General features: G+C 35.2%; 1 protein-coding gene and 1 long non-coding RNA gene across 9 annotated transcripts in view; one reads left to right on the plus strand and one right to left on the minus strand.

Moving 5' to 3' along the window:
• Positions 1-18342, minus strand: part of Btk29a (tyrosine-protein kinase Btk29A) — a 351109-nt gene that overhangs the window by 988 nt on the left and 331779 nt on the right. For 6 of the 7 annotated variants that reach the window (XM_072021484.1, XM_072021485.1, XM_072021490.1 and 3 more), the window contains 10 exons: positions 7608-7669; positions 7292-7375; positions 3534-3598; positions 2325-2390; positions 1948-2076; positions 1672-1865; positions 1181-1352; positions 925-1093; positions 722-840; positions 387-639 (listed from right to left, as the gene is read on the minus strand). In XM_072021484.1, coding sequence (XP_071877585.1) covers positions 387-639; positions 722-840; positions 925-1093; positions 1181-1352; positions 1672-1865; positions 1948-2076; positions 2325-2390; positions 3534-3598; positions 7292-7375; positions 7608-7669 — 1313 coding nt within the window. Of the gene's footprint in view, positions 1-386; positions 640-721; positions 841-924; positions 1094-1180; positions 1353-1671; positions 1866-1947; positions 2077-2324; positions 2391-3533; positions 3599-7291; positions 7376-7607; positions 7670-13470; positions 13592-18342 lie in introns of those variants that run through there. The other variant, XM_072021491.1, reaches the window with a different exon arrangement.
• LOC139996966 (uncharacterized) lies at positions 12162-16095 on the plus strand. 2 transcript variants are annotated; one of them, XR_011802462.1, is made up of 4 exons: positions 12162-13100; positions 13182-13977; positions 14043-14241; positions 14623-16095. It is a non-coding gene; the product is annotated as an uncharacterized lncRNA (long non-coding RNA). The 2 variants fall into 2 exon arrangements; XR_011802461.1 differs by lacking the exon at positions 12162-13100 and having other exon boundaries at positions 13789-13977; positions 14043-14202.

Raw genomic sequence — 18342 nt, forward strand, 5'->3', positions numbered from 1 at the left:
AGTTTAAAAGATATTTTAACTTTAATTTTGTAGAATATCATATGAAAAGCACAGGAAGACGTAGCGCAATACTTTCCTATTTATGTCTTCTTTATCTTACATGTAATAAATTCTACAAAATTAAGGTTAAAATATCTTGATAGCTAATCATTTTTTCACTATTGTATTCTAATGCTCTTTTACGTAGAATAACGGGAGAAATCTATTTACGTAAAAAAGTATGCATTTCCATTTAAAAAAATAATGCTCTTTGGATCATTCATCCTTCTCCTTCGACATTTTTCTCTAACTGTACTGGTAACAGAGTTATAACATGAAACAGTTGCGTAGACCACCCTGTATATCATAGCGTAAATAATTTGGAATACGATATGGCTATGGCAAACCTCATAGACTTCTTTGAAGCAGGCTTTAGGTCTTTCCAATATGATTCCGCGTTGCACTCTTTCCACAACTTCGGTGTTTTTTAGACGACCATAAGGCATCTTTCCGCATGTGAATACTTCCCACATAAGCACTCCATAGGCCCAGACGTCTGATTTTGAGCTGAAGCGAGTGTAGTTCAGCACTTCTGGTGGCGCCCATTTGATTGGGAATTTGGTGCCTCCGCTACTAGTATACTGGTCATCCAATACATACCTACAAGAAAATTAAAAGATTTCTAATTAGTAATTATAAACTAGGAGTACAAGAAGCTGCATAATGCAGAAAAGATTTTCACCTTGCTAATCCAAAGTCTGCAACCTTTACCACATTTTCTGAGCCCACTAAACAATTGCGTGCAGCAAGATCTCTATGAATGTAGTTATGCCTTTCTAAATAAGCCATGCCTTTGCAAACCTGTAATTCAGAGTATTTCAATTAACATTAATAATTACAATGATTAGGAAATGAAGGAATGACATTTAGCAATTTGGAATTTACCTGTATGCACATGTCTAAAAGGAGACCAACATTTACTCCTAGAGTTGCTTCATGACGACGGAGGTAGTTGAGCAGAGATCCATGTCGCATGTATTCAGTGACAATGTATATTGGTCTGTCCTTGCTGCAAACGCCATATAGTTGGACCAAATTCTGATGTTGAAGTTTCCTATACCCAATAATTATCATTTGTCATTCACTAAATTTATTTCTTAACACTACAATCATTAAAAGATTGATTTAATTATCGACTTACGTCATCACTTTAGCTTCCTCTATAAAATCATCTTCAGACATCGTGCCTTCCTTCATCATTTTTACTGCAACGTCTATAGAACCGCGCCATTTTCCTCTTCGTACTACGCCAAATTGTCCAGAGCCAAGTTCTTCCAACAAGTGCAATTCTGCTGGATCAATCTCCCACTTATCTGTAAATCAAAGACTTGCTACAGCATTTCACAGAAAATGGTTTACTTCTTAACGCCTTTGTAATTCCCTTAAGGGTTTTTCTTCCTTTGGAAATTACTAGACTATGGATATTTATGCAGATTCATATTTTCATGAGCAGAATTAAAGAAATAAGATTTAGATTTTTGGAGGCAGCTGATTTGTTTTACCTACTGAATATTATAACGAGTATTCAATTTTAGATATTTTATACATTTTTACGTATTATGTGACCAGCATACATTTTTGCTTTATAATTCCCATAAATATATGAGAATCTGCAGTTTCGAAATTACAAACCATGACTGAGGCCAGCAGTTGGTGGCACAGGGCGATCACAGGGACTGGTTTTCAGTCTGCTGGCTAGTCCACCGCTATTGTGCCTGTGATAGTTAACCAAATCTGGTATTGAGCCACAGCAATGTTTTTCGGACAGATAAAACTCTCCTCTAGTGTTTTGTTTGATGTGGTAGTGCTTTACGTGAGGATGTGGGCTATAACGATATGAATATCTTCTTATTAATTTTTTCTACAATTGTTAACGTATAAAGTAGTGTTGTATGTGAAAACACTTACACTTTAGTGTAAAGAGAAAGCGTGTACAGCCCTTTGGTAGACGAATTACGTACGACGAAGCAACCTTCCTTATCCTCCTGTTTGAGCAATGATTCTGCGCGTTGTCTGGACATATCACCCACGTACCACCTACAATTCCAATCATTATATTTCAATCATTATTACATATAGCATTCGTTCATTATTTATTTCCTTATTTATTATAATCTTTGCCTTTTGCCTTACAATAGCTTCCGGCTTATATGATATTTACATTTACATTCTGAACTCTTATCTTACTAATTACTCAACTCAATACATTTTATCACTACCTCACAACATTACATATAACATTAAAAAAGCATAAATTTTTGTATGAAACCCCTGCAAGTACGTACTCATATTTTTGAAGACCCAGGAGTTCCTTTTCCTTCACGTAGTTGCTAGGAATGTAACCGATGGATCTGAAAGAAGAATCAGAGGTTACAATTAATTGTTCTACGTTATTCTCCGTCCAAACTATTCTATAAATATTGTACAAACATTGTGCAATTATTAACAAACCGATGTCATGGAAATTTGATGAAACTTCGCAAACGAACATTATGCTTAAGTTATGATAAAATCCAATTACGAATTTATAGCAGACAAAGTAACATTATATCGTGTAATGGACGTCATTTTATCATTATCCTACTTCGTATTCACGCATATATTCGATGTTCAAATATGCAAAACGAGTAGGCAATTTTGATTGTGTCAATATCATTTGTGTGTAAGTCGATTGCTCTACATACATCGCGTACATATTTCAAAAGTGACGTAACTCAAACAAGTATGCTTTTGGGAAAAGCGAAGAACTATCTCTGAGCTTAAACAGCAGATAGTTATTTACAATATTTATAATTATTATCAATAAAATTAGGTGTAAATTGAACTATTCTTTGTGAAAAAATATAAGCTATTTTTTATAGCAATAAATAAATACATATTTTATAAAAGCTAGTTAGTGAACTGACTTACACCACTACGTTTATCAGTCCTTTACACATGCAGCACGCTAATATAGGTATTTTACATGCCAGGTACAGTTTCCCTTTGCTCGTGTTTACTCGCTACACGTCTTATTATAACGTTCGTCAGTCGAATCGTCTACCAATGAATGCATAGCCCTAATCTGCTTTTGGTTACGTTAAGTAGTCATCAGAGAGTACGAAGAGAGGAACCTAAGCCATTAAAAGCACTCGATTGCCGAGCATGCAAATTGCTACGAAGATATGGGTATCGAGCGAAACGTCGTTAATCCTAATTACCGCTTGCAGCAAGGGTTTGCATAATTGGCGGGATCTAATTAAATTGAAGCTTGATCTCGATCGAAATCTTTCGATCCGATGTGTAGTTTTATTCGCTTGAATTAATGTTTGCTAAAATGGTAATAAGTTTTCAAGGAAATTTTAGAGAAAGTTTTAGAACAAAAGACGTAAATAAATAAATTAGAAGGCAACATATTAAAGATAAATGTAGCAAAAATGATTCTACGTAGAATTAAAATTACGCTTGTTTTACTTTGCTCTTCTTTTGTTGAATATGATACAGCCTTTACATACCCGTGTTCATCTTTGACTTTCCACCAATGTTCCTGAGAGTCGTCCAGCACCTCGTACTCTGCACCCTGCAACACAAAACAATTTATTGTTATTCTTTCATCATACTTGAATAATTAAAATTCCGTGTACGATACGACGTCGACAAGTATCAATCAATGACTTTTAATTCTAACCGCGAATAATACGGCCTTCGATGTGACTCTCGACGATAATGTATGATCTCCAAATAATCTTAAACTTGTAATGTTAAAAACCACACAACCTCGACAACCATTCATGATTTTTACCTTGATTGAAAATGACTTTGAGAATCATCGGTCACTTCCAAGTGATTCTGAGCGTCGATTATTCGACCTCGATCGTTACGCGACATGATCGTCAAACAACCTGAACCGGAAGTTACATTGAATCGTATGACTAGTGAATCGTATTTAGTGAATCGTTGAGCACCACAAAATATAATACGTTAAATTTTGCCAGTAACAAACGTGTCTATCATCGATCTATTTATCATATGCATTGAGTTCGTTAATTCAATTTATTCGCATACTTTCGTTCTTATTGGTACAGCGAGGATTTAGAAAACTATTCTGGAACGTCTAGTAAATTTTCGAAAGCCATATCTCTTTGTTAATTTAACGTCTGATGAAACGTGATGTGCTGTACATGTTCAAGTGTTAATGGGACCCAAGGTTTCTCTGCATATCAGAGGATAACCAGAGAGTCCGTGGAATACCAGAGATGCTGTTGCTTACGTCGACGATAATACGATCGACGCGGGACATTACACAGACCGTTATTTAACCGCAGAATCAAGCTGTGCCCAGATTATAACTTGGAAATGTAATGCTGATTTCGAATCTTTCCATAACGCCACGTGTTTTGCATTAAAACGGTCGCACGATCGACCGATAGTTTTAGAAAGGAAATTGCTGACGACGATCCTTGACCGAACTTTGTTTCCTCGTTAGAAGCATGTGGTGGTTTTAGGTGCGCCATCTATTGTCAAAAAGTTTCCAAGCAGTTATATCTTTTAGTGAACTAAATATTGCTTGGTTGTTAGGTTAAAAGTAACCGTAATATTTTAACCAGACGGATTCTGTAAAAAGAAAAATTACATTTCTAACGACATATACATTTTTCAAAAATTCCTTATTTTCTTCGATTTTGCTTGCAACCTGTACTTTTATATTCTTTCTTTTGTAATATAATATATTAACACGTTGAATGTCACGCCAGTTTTACAAGATTTGGCCGTGGCGCCACGGTGAATTTTTTATTATGCCATACATATAATGTTGAAATATTACCTACAACAGATATGCTACGATGTATAATCATCTGAATGAATCTGATGAATTTATCTCACTGAGGTCACCGGTGACCCCCATGGCACTGTAGTGCAATTTCGCTCGATTCACTTACTTTTTGCGATTATCAGTTATCTCATATTATTTCTTCGCATTGCTAAATAATTGTTCTACGTTATTAGGTCCTGGGATTTACCATAAACCATAATCCATCCCTCAGTCATACTTATGCGGACCAGCAATAATCCTAAAGAACCGTGACACGATTTAGCATTTTTTTTCAAGTCAAAATATTATTTAGGGTTACTGTTCCTTAAGGTAAAACACGGAAAAAACAGGTTTTTCCCATGTTCGACAGCCACTGGTGGGAGCACACATAATAGATGTATATTTCATGTATAAATAAAACTATTTTTGTATGTTTTATACTGTATTAATTTCACCGGTCACCGGTGACTGGCTCTCAACTTGACCGTGGTGCTGTGGAGGTTAAGTTAACACTAGAACTACTGATAATTAACACGAAACTATTTCTATCAACACCAGTGAAATTGACTGGTCTTTAAAAAATACGTAATAATAGAATATTTTTATATTTATTGATTTATTACTTTCTTACAGAAGCAATTCTATGTTATGTAGTATATTTTTGGTATTATTAATCCATCTGCGACCATGATCCCTGAACAAAGGTTGGCAAGTTTATAAAATTGTAGAAACAATCATTTTGACTGATGTGATATTTCTAGCGATCTAGCGATCGATGCGGAATTTTCCTGATAACTGATATCATAATATCGAATGATACGCAGTAAAAATTTTAAAAACGTGTGGTAAATTGTAGAAAATGAGGAAACTGGTTAATTGGGGTTCGCTAAACAGATTGCAGCATCCTTTTACACTTTGACAAGTACCTGTCATTTTGACTGGTATTAGTATAAGTAGCATACAAAGTTATTTTAAGTTTGAATACATAAAAAACAAAATAAAATTCATTATATTATTCTTTTATTTATCGTTGCGAAAGTCATTACATCATTGCGGGGAAAAAATATAACATGAAGTAGGAATTGTAAGATAAAATTGTAAAAGCAGTCGATTTGACTGGTGTGGTAGTTCTAGTGTTAACCTAACCCCAACTTAATCCCATGGTATTCAACGTGTTAAGTAATGTAAAATAATAAGAATATAACAAGAAAAAGTTCGCCAGTAAATAGGATTCTATGGAACATTGTATCCGTATTTTCTACAAACTTTTCTGCAACAGAAAACATGATCACACGAAATGTGACCTATCGAAAGTAGCAGAATTATTTAATCTATTTATCCACCTAAAGTAGACTGTCTACTGTGTCAAGCCAGAACCAGGTCATTTTGGAACAATAAATACTATCTGTATTTTCCGCAAGGAATGATCGAAAAAGTTCAAAATTTTACTTAACTGCTTCGAAAGCTTTGGATAGCGGTGCAAAGTTTCTATATCCTCGTAATTCAATTTGTCTGTTCGATTCTGTATGATATAGCGCATGAATTAAGTCGATTTATAGTGGCGCGATTATTAACGTAATATGTACGCGTGTTTGGATTCGATAGGACGAACAAGTGTTGGACGCGATTAAATTGTGGTTGGTCCAGTTCCATTTGAATCGATACAAACGGCGTAATTTACGTAGTTCAGTTTGCTACGATACCTTTTAGTTTTGCATCGTGGTATAACACAGATTCTTAGGATAACATTTACCTTCATATGATATGATACGCTTTACTTTATCGACGTATAATTTTCATCTCTACGACACGATCCGATTTGATTTCGTTTGGTACAGTTTGATACAACCGACTACGAATCGATTTAACGATTTAAGACGATACGTACCATGTAATGCTAGTTTGCTTTTTTCCTTCTTTCACGTTGTACATAACACGATTCCAATCGATTCAGCTCGAGTGCACGCGCTACGATTTAATTCGATTTGATAGGAAACAATGCAATTTCCTAGCATAGACCGCGGTAACGTTCGGTTTACCGTCGGATCGTAAACTATATTTGCTATGTAGCTACTCTAGCTGAATGCTATTTCGTACCATTCGAACGCATAATTATTGGAATCTTCGCAAAGCACGAAAAGATATGGAAGGCCCATTCGAAATCGAATATCGACTGTCGTTTGCTTTTATGCGATTCGGATTTCCGTTTCAATGGGCAATTATTGTAGCTTCAGGTTCTCCTCGATGTAATTAAAACTGCATTATAGAACCGTCCGTTAAACGATCCCGTGCATCGATCCTTTTTACCGCCGTTTAATCGCGTATTACATATTTTATAGCCTATCGATGCTCGTGAATGTCGGACCACGCGAATAAGTCGACTCGTGATACGGTTTATTGTGAGTATTGTTTTTTTTTCATTCTTTCAATAAAAAAAGCGAAAAATCGAGTTTCCCTTACCTTTTCGAGGGACAAATCGCCACCCTCGATCGCTCGAAAAGGGTACAGAGCTACCACGACCTTCGTTCTCATCATTATCTTGTCCTGCAACATGTATTAATTGTTACTCAATTTATCATTTTTACGTTACTCAATTAAATCAAAAAATTACTTAATTATTTAGTTACGGTGAAAGTTTTTTTTTTGAGAAATATATTATTATCGTATGGTAAATAATGTTTTATGGAAAATAGAGATATTTATCTGTCACCTTGTTTTCTTTTGGCGGAAGGATATGTAGCTCGTTGAAATATGAAAAAAGGATTTACTACCTTACCTTGGTTTTAGAAGATGGGGTCCCAGGTGTGCCCCCTGGCATTATTGGAGTCGAGGGGGTCCCTGTAACATAAACATTACAAGTTTTCCTCAGCGATTAATTTGTTAAAATAAAAGATACATTTATTTTGAAATTACTATAATTCTACTAAGTATAATTACTATAATTCAAATTACTACTACTATAATAAATTCTACTAAGTTAAAACTGCAAAATATAGACGCTTTATGTGGGGCAGCATGTTTTAAAAAAAAATCCGGAAATGTATTCTTATATTTTCTGACTTGAGTTTGTAGGAAAGCTAATTTCCATCGCTCATAGAAGAATTAATTTTAGTTATAAGTATATATATATATATATAATATATATTTAGTATATATTAGTATATTTAGTATATTTAGTATATATTATAGTACATACAAGTATATAATATATATATAATATATATTCAATATATATATATATATATATGTATAGGAAAATATGGAAATATATTTAAAAAGAAAATATAATATAAAAAATATAATAACACTTGTACGGTCTGTTGAAGTAATTATTTCAAGAAAAGCTCTACATCTTTGCTTTTGTATATCTGTGAACTGTAAATCGCTGTTATAAAGAGAATAGGATTTAGTGAAAAAATTCAAAATAAGGAGAGGTGCATATTATTGTGCCCTTGAATATAAATTTTGTTTTAGATTACAAGATTTAGGTTACTTGTCTAGATTACAAAAGAGAAATAAGTAGATTTCTATTGCTGTTTCCTGTAGCCTTCAGCTATAGCTACACACCAAGGTTAACTTTTTGGCAATGTCCTTTGCTATAAATATATGAACATGCTCCCTATCCTTCTTCTTCCTATTGTATTGTAACACTGTAAGAGTGAGCATCTGGATCAGCATACACTGTATTTATACTTGTTTCAATATATTTTTCTATTATAAATTTATCCACTCGTTCCTCTATTAGTTAACCTCAACAATATCATACATAAAATTCTATATAAGGAGAGGTGCATATTATTGTGCCCTTGAATATAAATTTTGTTTTGGGTTACAAGGTGTAGAAACAAAAGAGCTATACGTAGATTTCTATTGTTGTTTCTTGTAGCCTTCAGCCAAAACTACAAGGTTAACTTTTTGGTAATGTCCTTTGCTATAAATATATGAACGTGCTCCATATCATATTCTATTGTATTGTGACACTGAAAAAGTGAGGATCTGGATCAGCATACAATATACTTATACTTATAGCTATACTTATTTTAATATATTTTTCTGTAACAAATTCATCCACTCGTTCCTCCATCAGTCAATCTCAACAATATCATACATTTGTGGAGGACTGGTGTATAGGAGGTTTGATCGTGAGATTTACTCTTTGTTATAGTTTGTGGTTGTAACCGTCGAATAGATTTAAAATGATAATTTAGTATACAAACTATATTCGCTGAGTCGCTTGTACAGAGTAAAAATCGCAAAGTCGAATTGCTAATTGATACTTGATAAAATGCTCGCTAGATACTCGTCGATAACTCGGTAGAAATTCGTAGATACTAATTCGGATAATGACTCGTATAGTATCTCGTATAACAACTCGTATGATAACTCGTAACTCGCGTCCGTTTATTTATACTGATCGGGGGAGTGTCGAAAAATTAGAATTTGTCTTTGATCGACGGTTGCACATAGCGGCGACATTGTTTTGCCCGGAGTTTATTTATCGTTACGTTTCGCGCGTCAAGGCGGCGTCAATGTCTCGAGGCAAAACGACAACATGAGTCGCTCTCGGTTCACCTCGTCCTATGGCTCAAGCGCCGCTACACATTAAATTAATAAATAATGATAACAATTCACCTGATTTTGACCTCATACACTATATCTGTACTTATACTTGTTTCAATATATTTTTCTATTACAAATTCATCCAACTTGAACAGGATCTGTAATTTAGAACTAGTTTTCATTTTTCGAAACATTCGCCATTAGTCTGAGTTTTTCACGGCAGCGAAGCTGCTTCGTTCGTTTCCTGGGATAATTATCGAATGTAGCATGGAGAAGACTTTGGAGAAGAGATCTCATAACTTACATCTAATGAGCTTACGCTGCTTGCGATGTTTTTAATGAATACTAATGAACTCTAAAATTTTGTTCCCCTTTCCTCCAAAGGAAAAGTCCGGTCTACGAAGCGAGCTTTTTTAACCGAGAATAATTGCACTCTTTCTCGTAGGAACGGTCTATGAATGAGAAAGAAAAGGACAACTTTTTTTTCTTTAATCTAACAAACAAATCCTACGATGTTCGCTTCTTTTCCCATCGTCTCAAATCGCTTTAATTAACAACGAATTATGAAATGGAAAAATTGCAACTTTTTGACAAAATATTTATTGACAGAATAACCAATGCTGTTACGTAGGTAAGTTGTAAATTAGAATTTCACTGGAATTATAGTTGATTTTATTATTGAGCCAATTAATCAACTCTTTCTCTCTCTCTCTCTCCCTCTCTCTCTTCCCATTGGTAATTAAGCAGAGATTAAAAGTTTTCGTTCTATTTATTTCTCCGTTACGAGTTCAGACAATAATCGTAACGAACGTTCACAGAATATTATTCATTTATGAAACAGGATGTTGGAAAATTTGTTTAATTCATTCGACTAACAGTGACATCTTCGTTTGCATCAGACGTTTGAAAAATGTTGGAGGTAAACTTTGAACAGCGATTTGTCGATCTATAATATAATAATTTATGATACAGAGAACTATAGTTAAAGTATAGTTCTCGAGAAGACTATAGAAAATGTTTTCGTTCAACGTATATCTGTAAAAATATCATTTTATCAGATATTCGAACGTCCACGTTTCTAAATATCCAAATTTATTTCAAATAAAATTCAAATCATTTTGAGGAATAAAAAAAATTCAAATTATATAAACAATGGAATACAAATATTGATGAGATGAAATTCCTTTTTTTTTTTTTTTTTTTTTGTTTCTAACCAAAGTGTCGAGCGTTAAAACAGCTACTCATTTCGTAGAATGTCGCTCGAAGGTTTCAAACATTCGTCGCAAGCAAAGCAGACGAGCCACTCTATCGGGTGTTCTAATAACGCACGCGAACATCCAGTGAATACGCTAATAGACAACAATATATCCATTCGTGTTTTATGATACATCCTCTGTATCTCGTAATATTCATTCCAAGCTAGGAAAGAATCGTAACGAATCGTAAAAAAAAGGAAATAAAAAAGGCGGATATGAAAGGAAAAAAGAAATGACGAGAACAAACGATGGGTAGGTCGTCGGCTAAATATTTTCGTCTGCTGCGAATCGACCGATTTACTTCGATATCAGCGGTATCGCGACTGATGTTCCGCTAATATTTTGCGAACAGCATGTCGAGCATCGTTTCGATATTCGCACAGCTTTTCCCCTTTTATAGTTTTCATTTCTATCTAGATATGTCACAACAATAGAGTTGCAGCTTCGTTCTGCATATTTCCTTCCCTATCTTTTTTTCGTTTGTATATCTTTTTTTACCTCGAAGCGAACTCAGTTTCAAACGTGACCTTTATACAAGAATATGGCTGTGTTGCCAATTGTTCACTTGCCTGGCAACGAGACGGATGAATGAATATTTACAAAATTAAACGGATCAAGTTATCTTATCGAGAAATTCAATGCCCCCGCGGCATCCCGTCGAATTTTATTTACTTTTAACGTCTCGTCGCCGATCTACGTTTCATATTTCTCCACGAGGAACGCTCGTCCAGTCGATCTACCCAACTTTCTTTCCAAATGACTGTTTTCTGTTTTCGTTATCCAGTGAGAGTACATCCTTCCATGGAACGCTAGAAGGAAACTGTTAGCTCAGTTTAACAAAATTGTTGCTAGTACTTCACATTCTGGCAGCAATTCTTAGTATCATAGCAAATTTTTTTTTTATTATTTAATGTGTACTTTACAATTTGTCCAGCTGGACATTCGCTAAATTCGGGGAGCTCTCTGAAAGAAAGATCCTGTAGGTCTATTAGAGATGTATACAGATTTTCATTCATTTCATAAATATAGAGAAGAGGAAATTTCTTTAAGAGCAATTGTAATCATGAGACTGCGAATTTATATATTACATTTATGGAAAATTTGAAAATGCAAAAATACACTTAATGTATATGAAAATATAGAAATTTATCCAACGTATAATCCTCTCTATAACGTTCGGTAGGTAAAGTAATTCTCTATTTGGGTTTCGGCTTTTTGATTGTATTTATGAAAATATCATGTTATATAAATATTCATGGTTTAATAACTACCAATTCGAATGTACCTAATATTAAAAGAACTAATATTTTCAACGCAGTCTTATGAGTTTCTTTTTTCAGAATGCTCCTCGATTATCTTCTCAATCATTCGTTTTGTATTTTTCGTCATTTTACTTTGAATTCTTCAGAAACGACAAGTATAGGCAACAATAACGAGACAGTAATAACTGTGTTATGTATAATAACATTAAAAATATGAAATATATAGTATATCATACGTCTCGTGTTATACTATTTGCAATAGGTTTGAAGGTATTACGTATTATTCGAAAACATTGAGTTTGAGAATATTCTCGAAACGAGCAATTTGCATCGATACCCGGCTTCCTTTACGAATCATATTTCTGTTTTCTCTTGGTTTCGGGCAGCGACTCTTTGTTAGTCTCAATTAGCGTGACGCGTAACGAGCTGCAGCTCGTTAGCTGACCGATTCGTTGATAAAATACACGATTCCGTGATCCCTGTACAACCAACTGGACTTTTCGTTTTAATTACTCTTTCCTCTTAAAACTTTCGAATCTTTCGATCAACCGGATTCTAGTTGCCTGAATGATAACCATGAAGTACTTTCTTAACTGGCAAAGATTTTGCTTCGTTCACTGTTACGATCTCTACCAGTTCTTGCAACTGATTGATGGAGCTTCAAAAGCTTCTTGCACGATCGAGTTAACCCTTTGCACTCCTATGTCGAGTGTGACTCGACATCAGTTTTTATCTCAGGAGTTCCTTTGTCGAATCCCACTCGACATTCTTTCTGTCCAAATCAATAGATGTCGCGCACACGTTATCGACGCTCTTACCAAACTGGCTTACTTACCTAACTTATATCAATCTGCTCAGAGTTTGAAAATTGTATACGTGTCACCCTCTAAATGTTTACAACGAGTGAAAGGCGCGAAATAAATAAGGACTTTGACAATAGTGATAGCGATGGCTATATGCAAGAAGTAGATCTTGAGTACAATATAGTCGCTAAGCGTTGGCAGCTGCTGCTAACGAAATTGAAATAAAATTCCGAATGCAAATGGTTAATACTATGGAGGAAATTTTGGCGAAATTAGCAATGTTCATAAATTCTCTCGTATGGCAGTAACAAGCTTGGCAATAAGACGAAGATTTACAAGTAAATTGCACGAATTACAATTCGATCGATGGTATTTACGATACAAAATTGTAAGAATATGAAAACTGTTTGTGTAATAAATGTTTATAACCTATGCTTTGTCACTTGGTAATTCACTATCGTGTAAAAAGTTTTCAGTTTTACGTTTGTTAAATAAATAATTATGCCAGATGTTCGTGTCTTGTTCTTATTCGACGAAGAAAAGAGAAATATACCTTCTTCGATATTGATCAATAATCAGATAAGATCGCGACTAGTGGCCAATCAGCAAACCAATTGTAGCAATCGGCTACTCTAGCACGAAACTCCGTGCTATCCTTCTGGTCGTCAGCTTTTATTTTATTTTTTATTTTTTCTATTATTTAATTTGTACTTTACAATTTGTCCAGTTGGACATTCGGTAAATTTTTGAAAACATACCACGACGCCAGAAATTGCAACGGATCCATGATCCAGCCAAAGCCAGCCATCGAGCCTCTCCTACGCCTCCTTCCACACCACTTTTCCAAAGATGCTATCGTCGAACGTTTAAGTGAAAGCTCTAGAACCACACAGACTACGTGTGAACGCGCGTTTTACACAGGTATTTTTACCTCACCAACTATCCTTGAATTTCGTATGTTTTTCACGCCGAATAAACAGAGAAAATAAATCGAGATCGATCAACGAAATATTTTATCGCAAAGAAATATAGAAAAACGGAGAAACACGGAACAACTATACGCGACGAAGAAACGTGGATTTTAAAGGGAATAATAGATATAAAAATCTAGGTTAGGTTATCACTTGCGAACTGTAATCGAACTTCACGTGTTCCCGGCGCAACAGACGAAGAAGAAAGATTTAATAGAGAAAAAAATATTTTATTGCAAAGAAATATGAAAACTCGTAGGAACCACGTACAACGAAGAAACGTGAATTTTACAGGTAATGATACATAGATGGTTAAGCTTTCACTCGCGAACTGTAATCTAACTTCACGTGTTTTTCAGATAAATCGAGATCGAGAGGAATAACACGCCGTACGAGAAAAAGATACGGAGATATAGAGAATGAAAACACCACACAATGAAGAAACGTGGATTTTAAGGAGAATATGGTATATGGTTAGAACAATGACTAAGAGAAACGCGGTTGCAAGCAAGAGTGCAGGTGCGTGCACCGGCCACACTGAATGCCGGAATATCAACGGTGAGCGAAGGACGATACCACAGCTAGTCTCCACCCTGTCTAGACAAAATCAATGCGACCTCAACCTCCTGCATCCCCTCCAGCATCCCTTAGACCGTTCAACGTCCCCACGTGCGTGCGTGCCTGCCTGCCTGCCTGCTTGCCTGCCTGCCCTGCGTCCCTCTCTCTTTCGAACTTCCTCTTCATGTCTAGTTTCATTACCGGAAGTAGTCTGCCGCTGCTCCACTCTATGGAGTGTGTACTACGTTCACCGACTACGGATATAAGTTGCTACTTCTTCCTTTCTCTTCTTCCTCTTCTACTTTCGCGATTTCTTTTTCTCTTCCTTGTCTATCTCTTTTGTTCCTTCCTTGGGGTTTTATCTCTTTTCTATTTTTGTAGGGAACATGCTGTTTCATTCGACCGGCACGATGGTCCTCGTTACACGTAGCGACGTGGATTTTTGTGAGTGCTATACATGCACGAAGAGGCAAAAGCGAACGGATCGAGGGAAAATGGAACGAGGGAATGCAATTTGAGACTGTTAAAATGTCAGCGATTTTTGCGACTGGACAGGAAATGTTTATTAACGGCCGTTGCCGGCACCAGGTTTTACACAGCCGGATTTCGTTTCGCTGAAATATGGCTGTTTGGAAAACCGATAATGCGTGTAAAAATGTTCTTGTCACCGAGAGGCGGTGCGAAAGAAGCTGCCGGGATTCGATACGAGCGTAGTGTGCGACGCACCAGCTCTGGCTTACGAATAGCAAGTCACCGTTGAGTCTCACTAACGAACAGTTAATTTCGTGCAGTATCACGCTCTTCTCTTTATTCATCGTGACAGCATCAGTTCGTAGTAGCACGAGCAATTTTATAATACGTTTTTGTACTACTTGATCGAAACGATGTCCAATCAATACTCTAGTCAAAAGGCAGAATAGCTCCTGACCATTTTCACAAGTGGTGATGATACTATAAGAAAGTAAACTTGACAATGAAAAACGTAATATTAGATTGTCTAAGGAATGTATTCGATAGATGAAAGTAAGTGAAAATTATTTAAAAGCAATAGGATACTACAGAAAACCAGCATGATCGCATGAAATCCTACTATTCTATTCTATAGTTAATCTATTCTGATACATTTACTAGTGTGAAATGTAGTTTTGCAGAACATACCAAAACATTTTCACGAGAGAACAGAATATTGTAAAAGTCGTACACGATCATAAAAAACGTCTATCGTGATAAATGCGTAAATATTGAATAACACAGCAGACGTACTACATGAAAACGAAACCAAATCGCAGGGACTACACTACCACATAGTCAGTCGGGCTCTGTTACCATCGATATACCATCGTGGAGCTCTTTTCGTATCGTCGGACAGTAAAAACTATCAGCGCGCTCTTTGTTCGTTTCAGTCAAGTATTTGTATCCATATCTCGCCTCGAGACGAGAGTAGACGTTCTTAAAGCATTCGAAGACGAAACACCATCGCGATACATTAATCTAAAAAATTGATGAACCACGATACAACAGTCTCTGGCTTTTTCCTCCCATTTCTCTTCCTGTGAACTGTGCGATAGAAACAAAAGAATTAACCTCGACCGATAGAATCGTCCGGGGTAATTGCTCGTTGGGGCGACAAAATGTTAGCTAGAAACACGAATACTTCTATCGATAGAGAAGAGAACGCTGGAACAGTTGACCTGTTTCGAGTAGTTGCCGTGTATACGATACACGACACACACGTCGCCGATTGTACGGTTAGCGAGCGCGAATAGGTTATTACTTGCTATTATCGCCGCTACCGAATGTTTCATATTGTTTTCCATTCTTCAACGATTTCTCAACATCGTTCGAATGCAGTCGAGGTGGAAAATATTCAGCCGAGAACGTTTTACGGTTTCTACAAATTTATTACCGCGGCTTTATTATCTTCCGTTTGACAAATTGCGTTGATAAGTGTACTTCGCAGCGTGGCTCGAGCAATTCTCTTGATTCTTTGAAAGGTTTACGATACCTCCATCGCGCTTTGATTTTCTCGAACGTGTACAGATTTTTATATTTTACGTCCAGTAGTTTACGATCTGCGTTCTGCAGTTCTTATCATCTGGGTTATTCAGCAATGTTTCTGGTAACAATGAAATGCTTTTTACGAGATTTTGTATATTATTGTTATTTGATAATTATCTCGTTTTTCGGGCATCTTTATGATATATAGATACCAGGTTTTTGTCAATTAATTTATACATAGTATAATTTATATATATATATCTGGCTCTCGTAATTGTATAAATATTGTATAGCAATTTTCAAATTAAGTATATATATATGTAATTATATATATAATTATATACATATATCAAATATAATTATGTATATATGTTATATATGAAAACTCCCTAGAGATCACGTGGGATAGGGACTCTTTTTGTTTTACGGGTAGCACGACTTTCTTTGTTTCACTGACAGAGCGACCCTCTTATGTTTTACGGACAACCATTTTTGAGAGACACTCATTTCCCAAACGGCCGGACAGAGAGCAACGTCAGAGATAGAGAAGATCACAGAATAATTATTTAAAATTTTGAAGTCTGATGGAGAAAGATCGGTAGCTCAGGGCGTTGAAAATCGATTCTCGATTTTCAGGTAAACATTGTACAGAACTTGTTATTTCTCGTTTATGTAATTTATTGTTATTTATTTATTTTTGTATTTTATCTAGTTACTTTCACAATAAAACTCGATTTTCAGAATTCAAAATCTATCACCTGAATTATACCAAGATTTACGATCTTACATATATATATATAATATGTAATATATAATTATGTAATATAGATAGTTTTTAATTTGAAAATTGCTGTTTACCCTGATCTAATTTAAATTTGTATAATTGCAAGGGCAAACATATTTCAGTTAATCATCAACGAAGATTCGATTAACGATTTTCATTTCAAAATGCTATTTATTTTGAAATAACATTTATCAAGTAATAATCTAATGGTAAAGCAGGTTATATTTGAAATTCTGTAAAGGTTTTAATTAAAAAGATTATTGAATTCCTGTCGAATAAGATCTGTCTCATTACGAGAGTATTTAATCTACCGAAATTTCAGATTCCTCGACGAGAGAGAGAAAGAGAGAGAGAGAGAGAGAGGGAGGAGAGAAATTTCGATAGACATGTTCCACGAATAGGAAGTTCTTGGAAAAAAGGAGAAACATGTTCGTTTCGATTGAAACCGAGACTGTTCGTCCTCGAAACTAGGACACACGATTCTTCTGCTAATTTGAAAGCACTTTATTAATTTATCAGCCACTGAATTTTCTTGAAAAACCGGATGATACTTCGTTCAAGCGAATCTTTTTGAATTTTCCATTTTAATTACGGAGACGCAGGCGATTTCGGATAAAACGTTTTTGTCAAAAATTTCCCTTTGCCCACCTAACGTTCACCACTTGTAAATTGCTTGGAGATAATTATCAAACGTGTCCTGTAAATTAACGCGAAGAGAAACAGCGAGGGAAAAGGAAAAGAAATTCAATGATTTTTCATTAACCACCATTTTAAACCTTCAAATGATCAACATTTGTTTGGGCGAAATGTTTGAGTGGAAATGCTTTCAAAACGTGGGATATTTTGAATGTACAGAAATTCTTGATAAATGTTATTACCAAAGCGAGTTATATATTGAGCTGCAACTATATCCGTGATTGCGGATTTTGTCATTACCACATAATGACTCAGTACATCCTAACAACGGAATCTACAGGAATTCTATGATATTTTCAAATCACCTTATTCCATTTCCCATAATTCTCAAAATACCAAAATTGCAAGAAGGTCTCGCCTCTAAGAATTATGCAAAATTTTCTTTACATCTAATATATTTCAATTTTCTCACATTTTGAAAATTCCCAAACTTCTATTAACAGAGAGTTATGCTAATGGGAATTCCACAAAAACTTTTCACTGTCTCTCATTTTGCTTCTTTGGTATCTTGGAAAATTTTCAAACTTTTGCTGTTGAATGGAAAGTATATTTAACAGTATATCTGCAGTTGATTTAGATTTACAAACTGTTGATTTCATTAAAAGTTAGCAAGTGTTACTTTA

This window comes from Bombus fervidus, chromosome 19 (assembly GCF_041682495.2).
Source record: "Bombus fervidus isolate BK054 chromosome 19, iyBomFerv1, whole genome shotgun sequence".
NCBI lineage: Eukaryota > Metazoa > Arthropoda > Insecta > Hymenoptera > Apidae > Bombus > Bombus fervidus.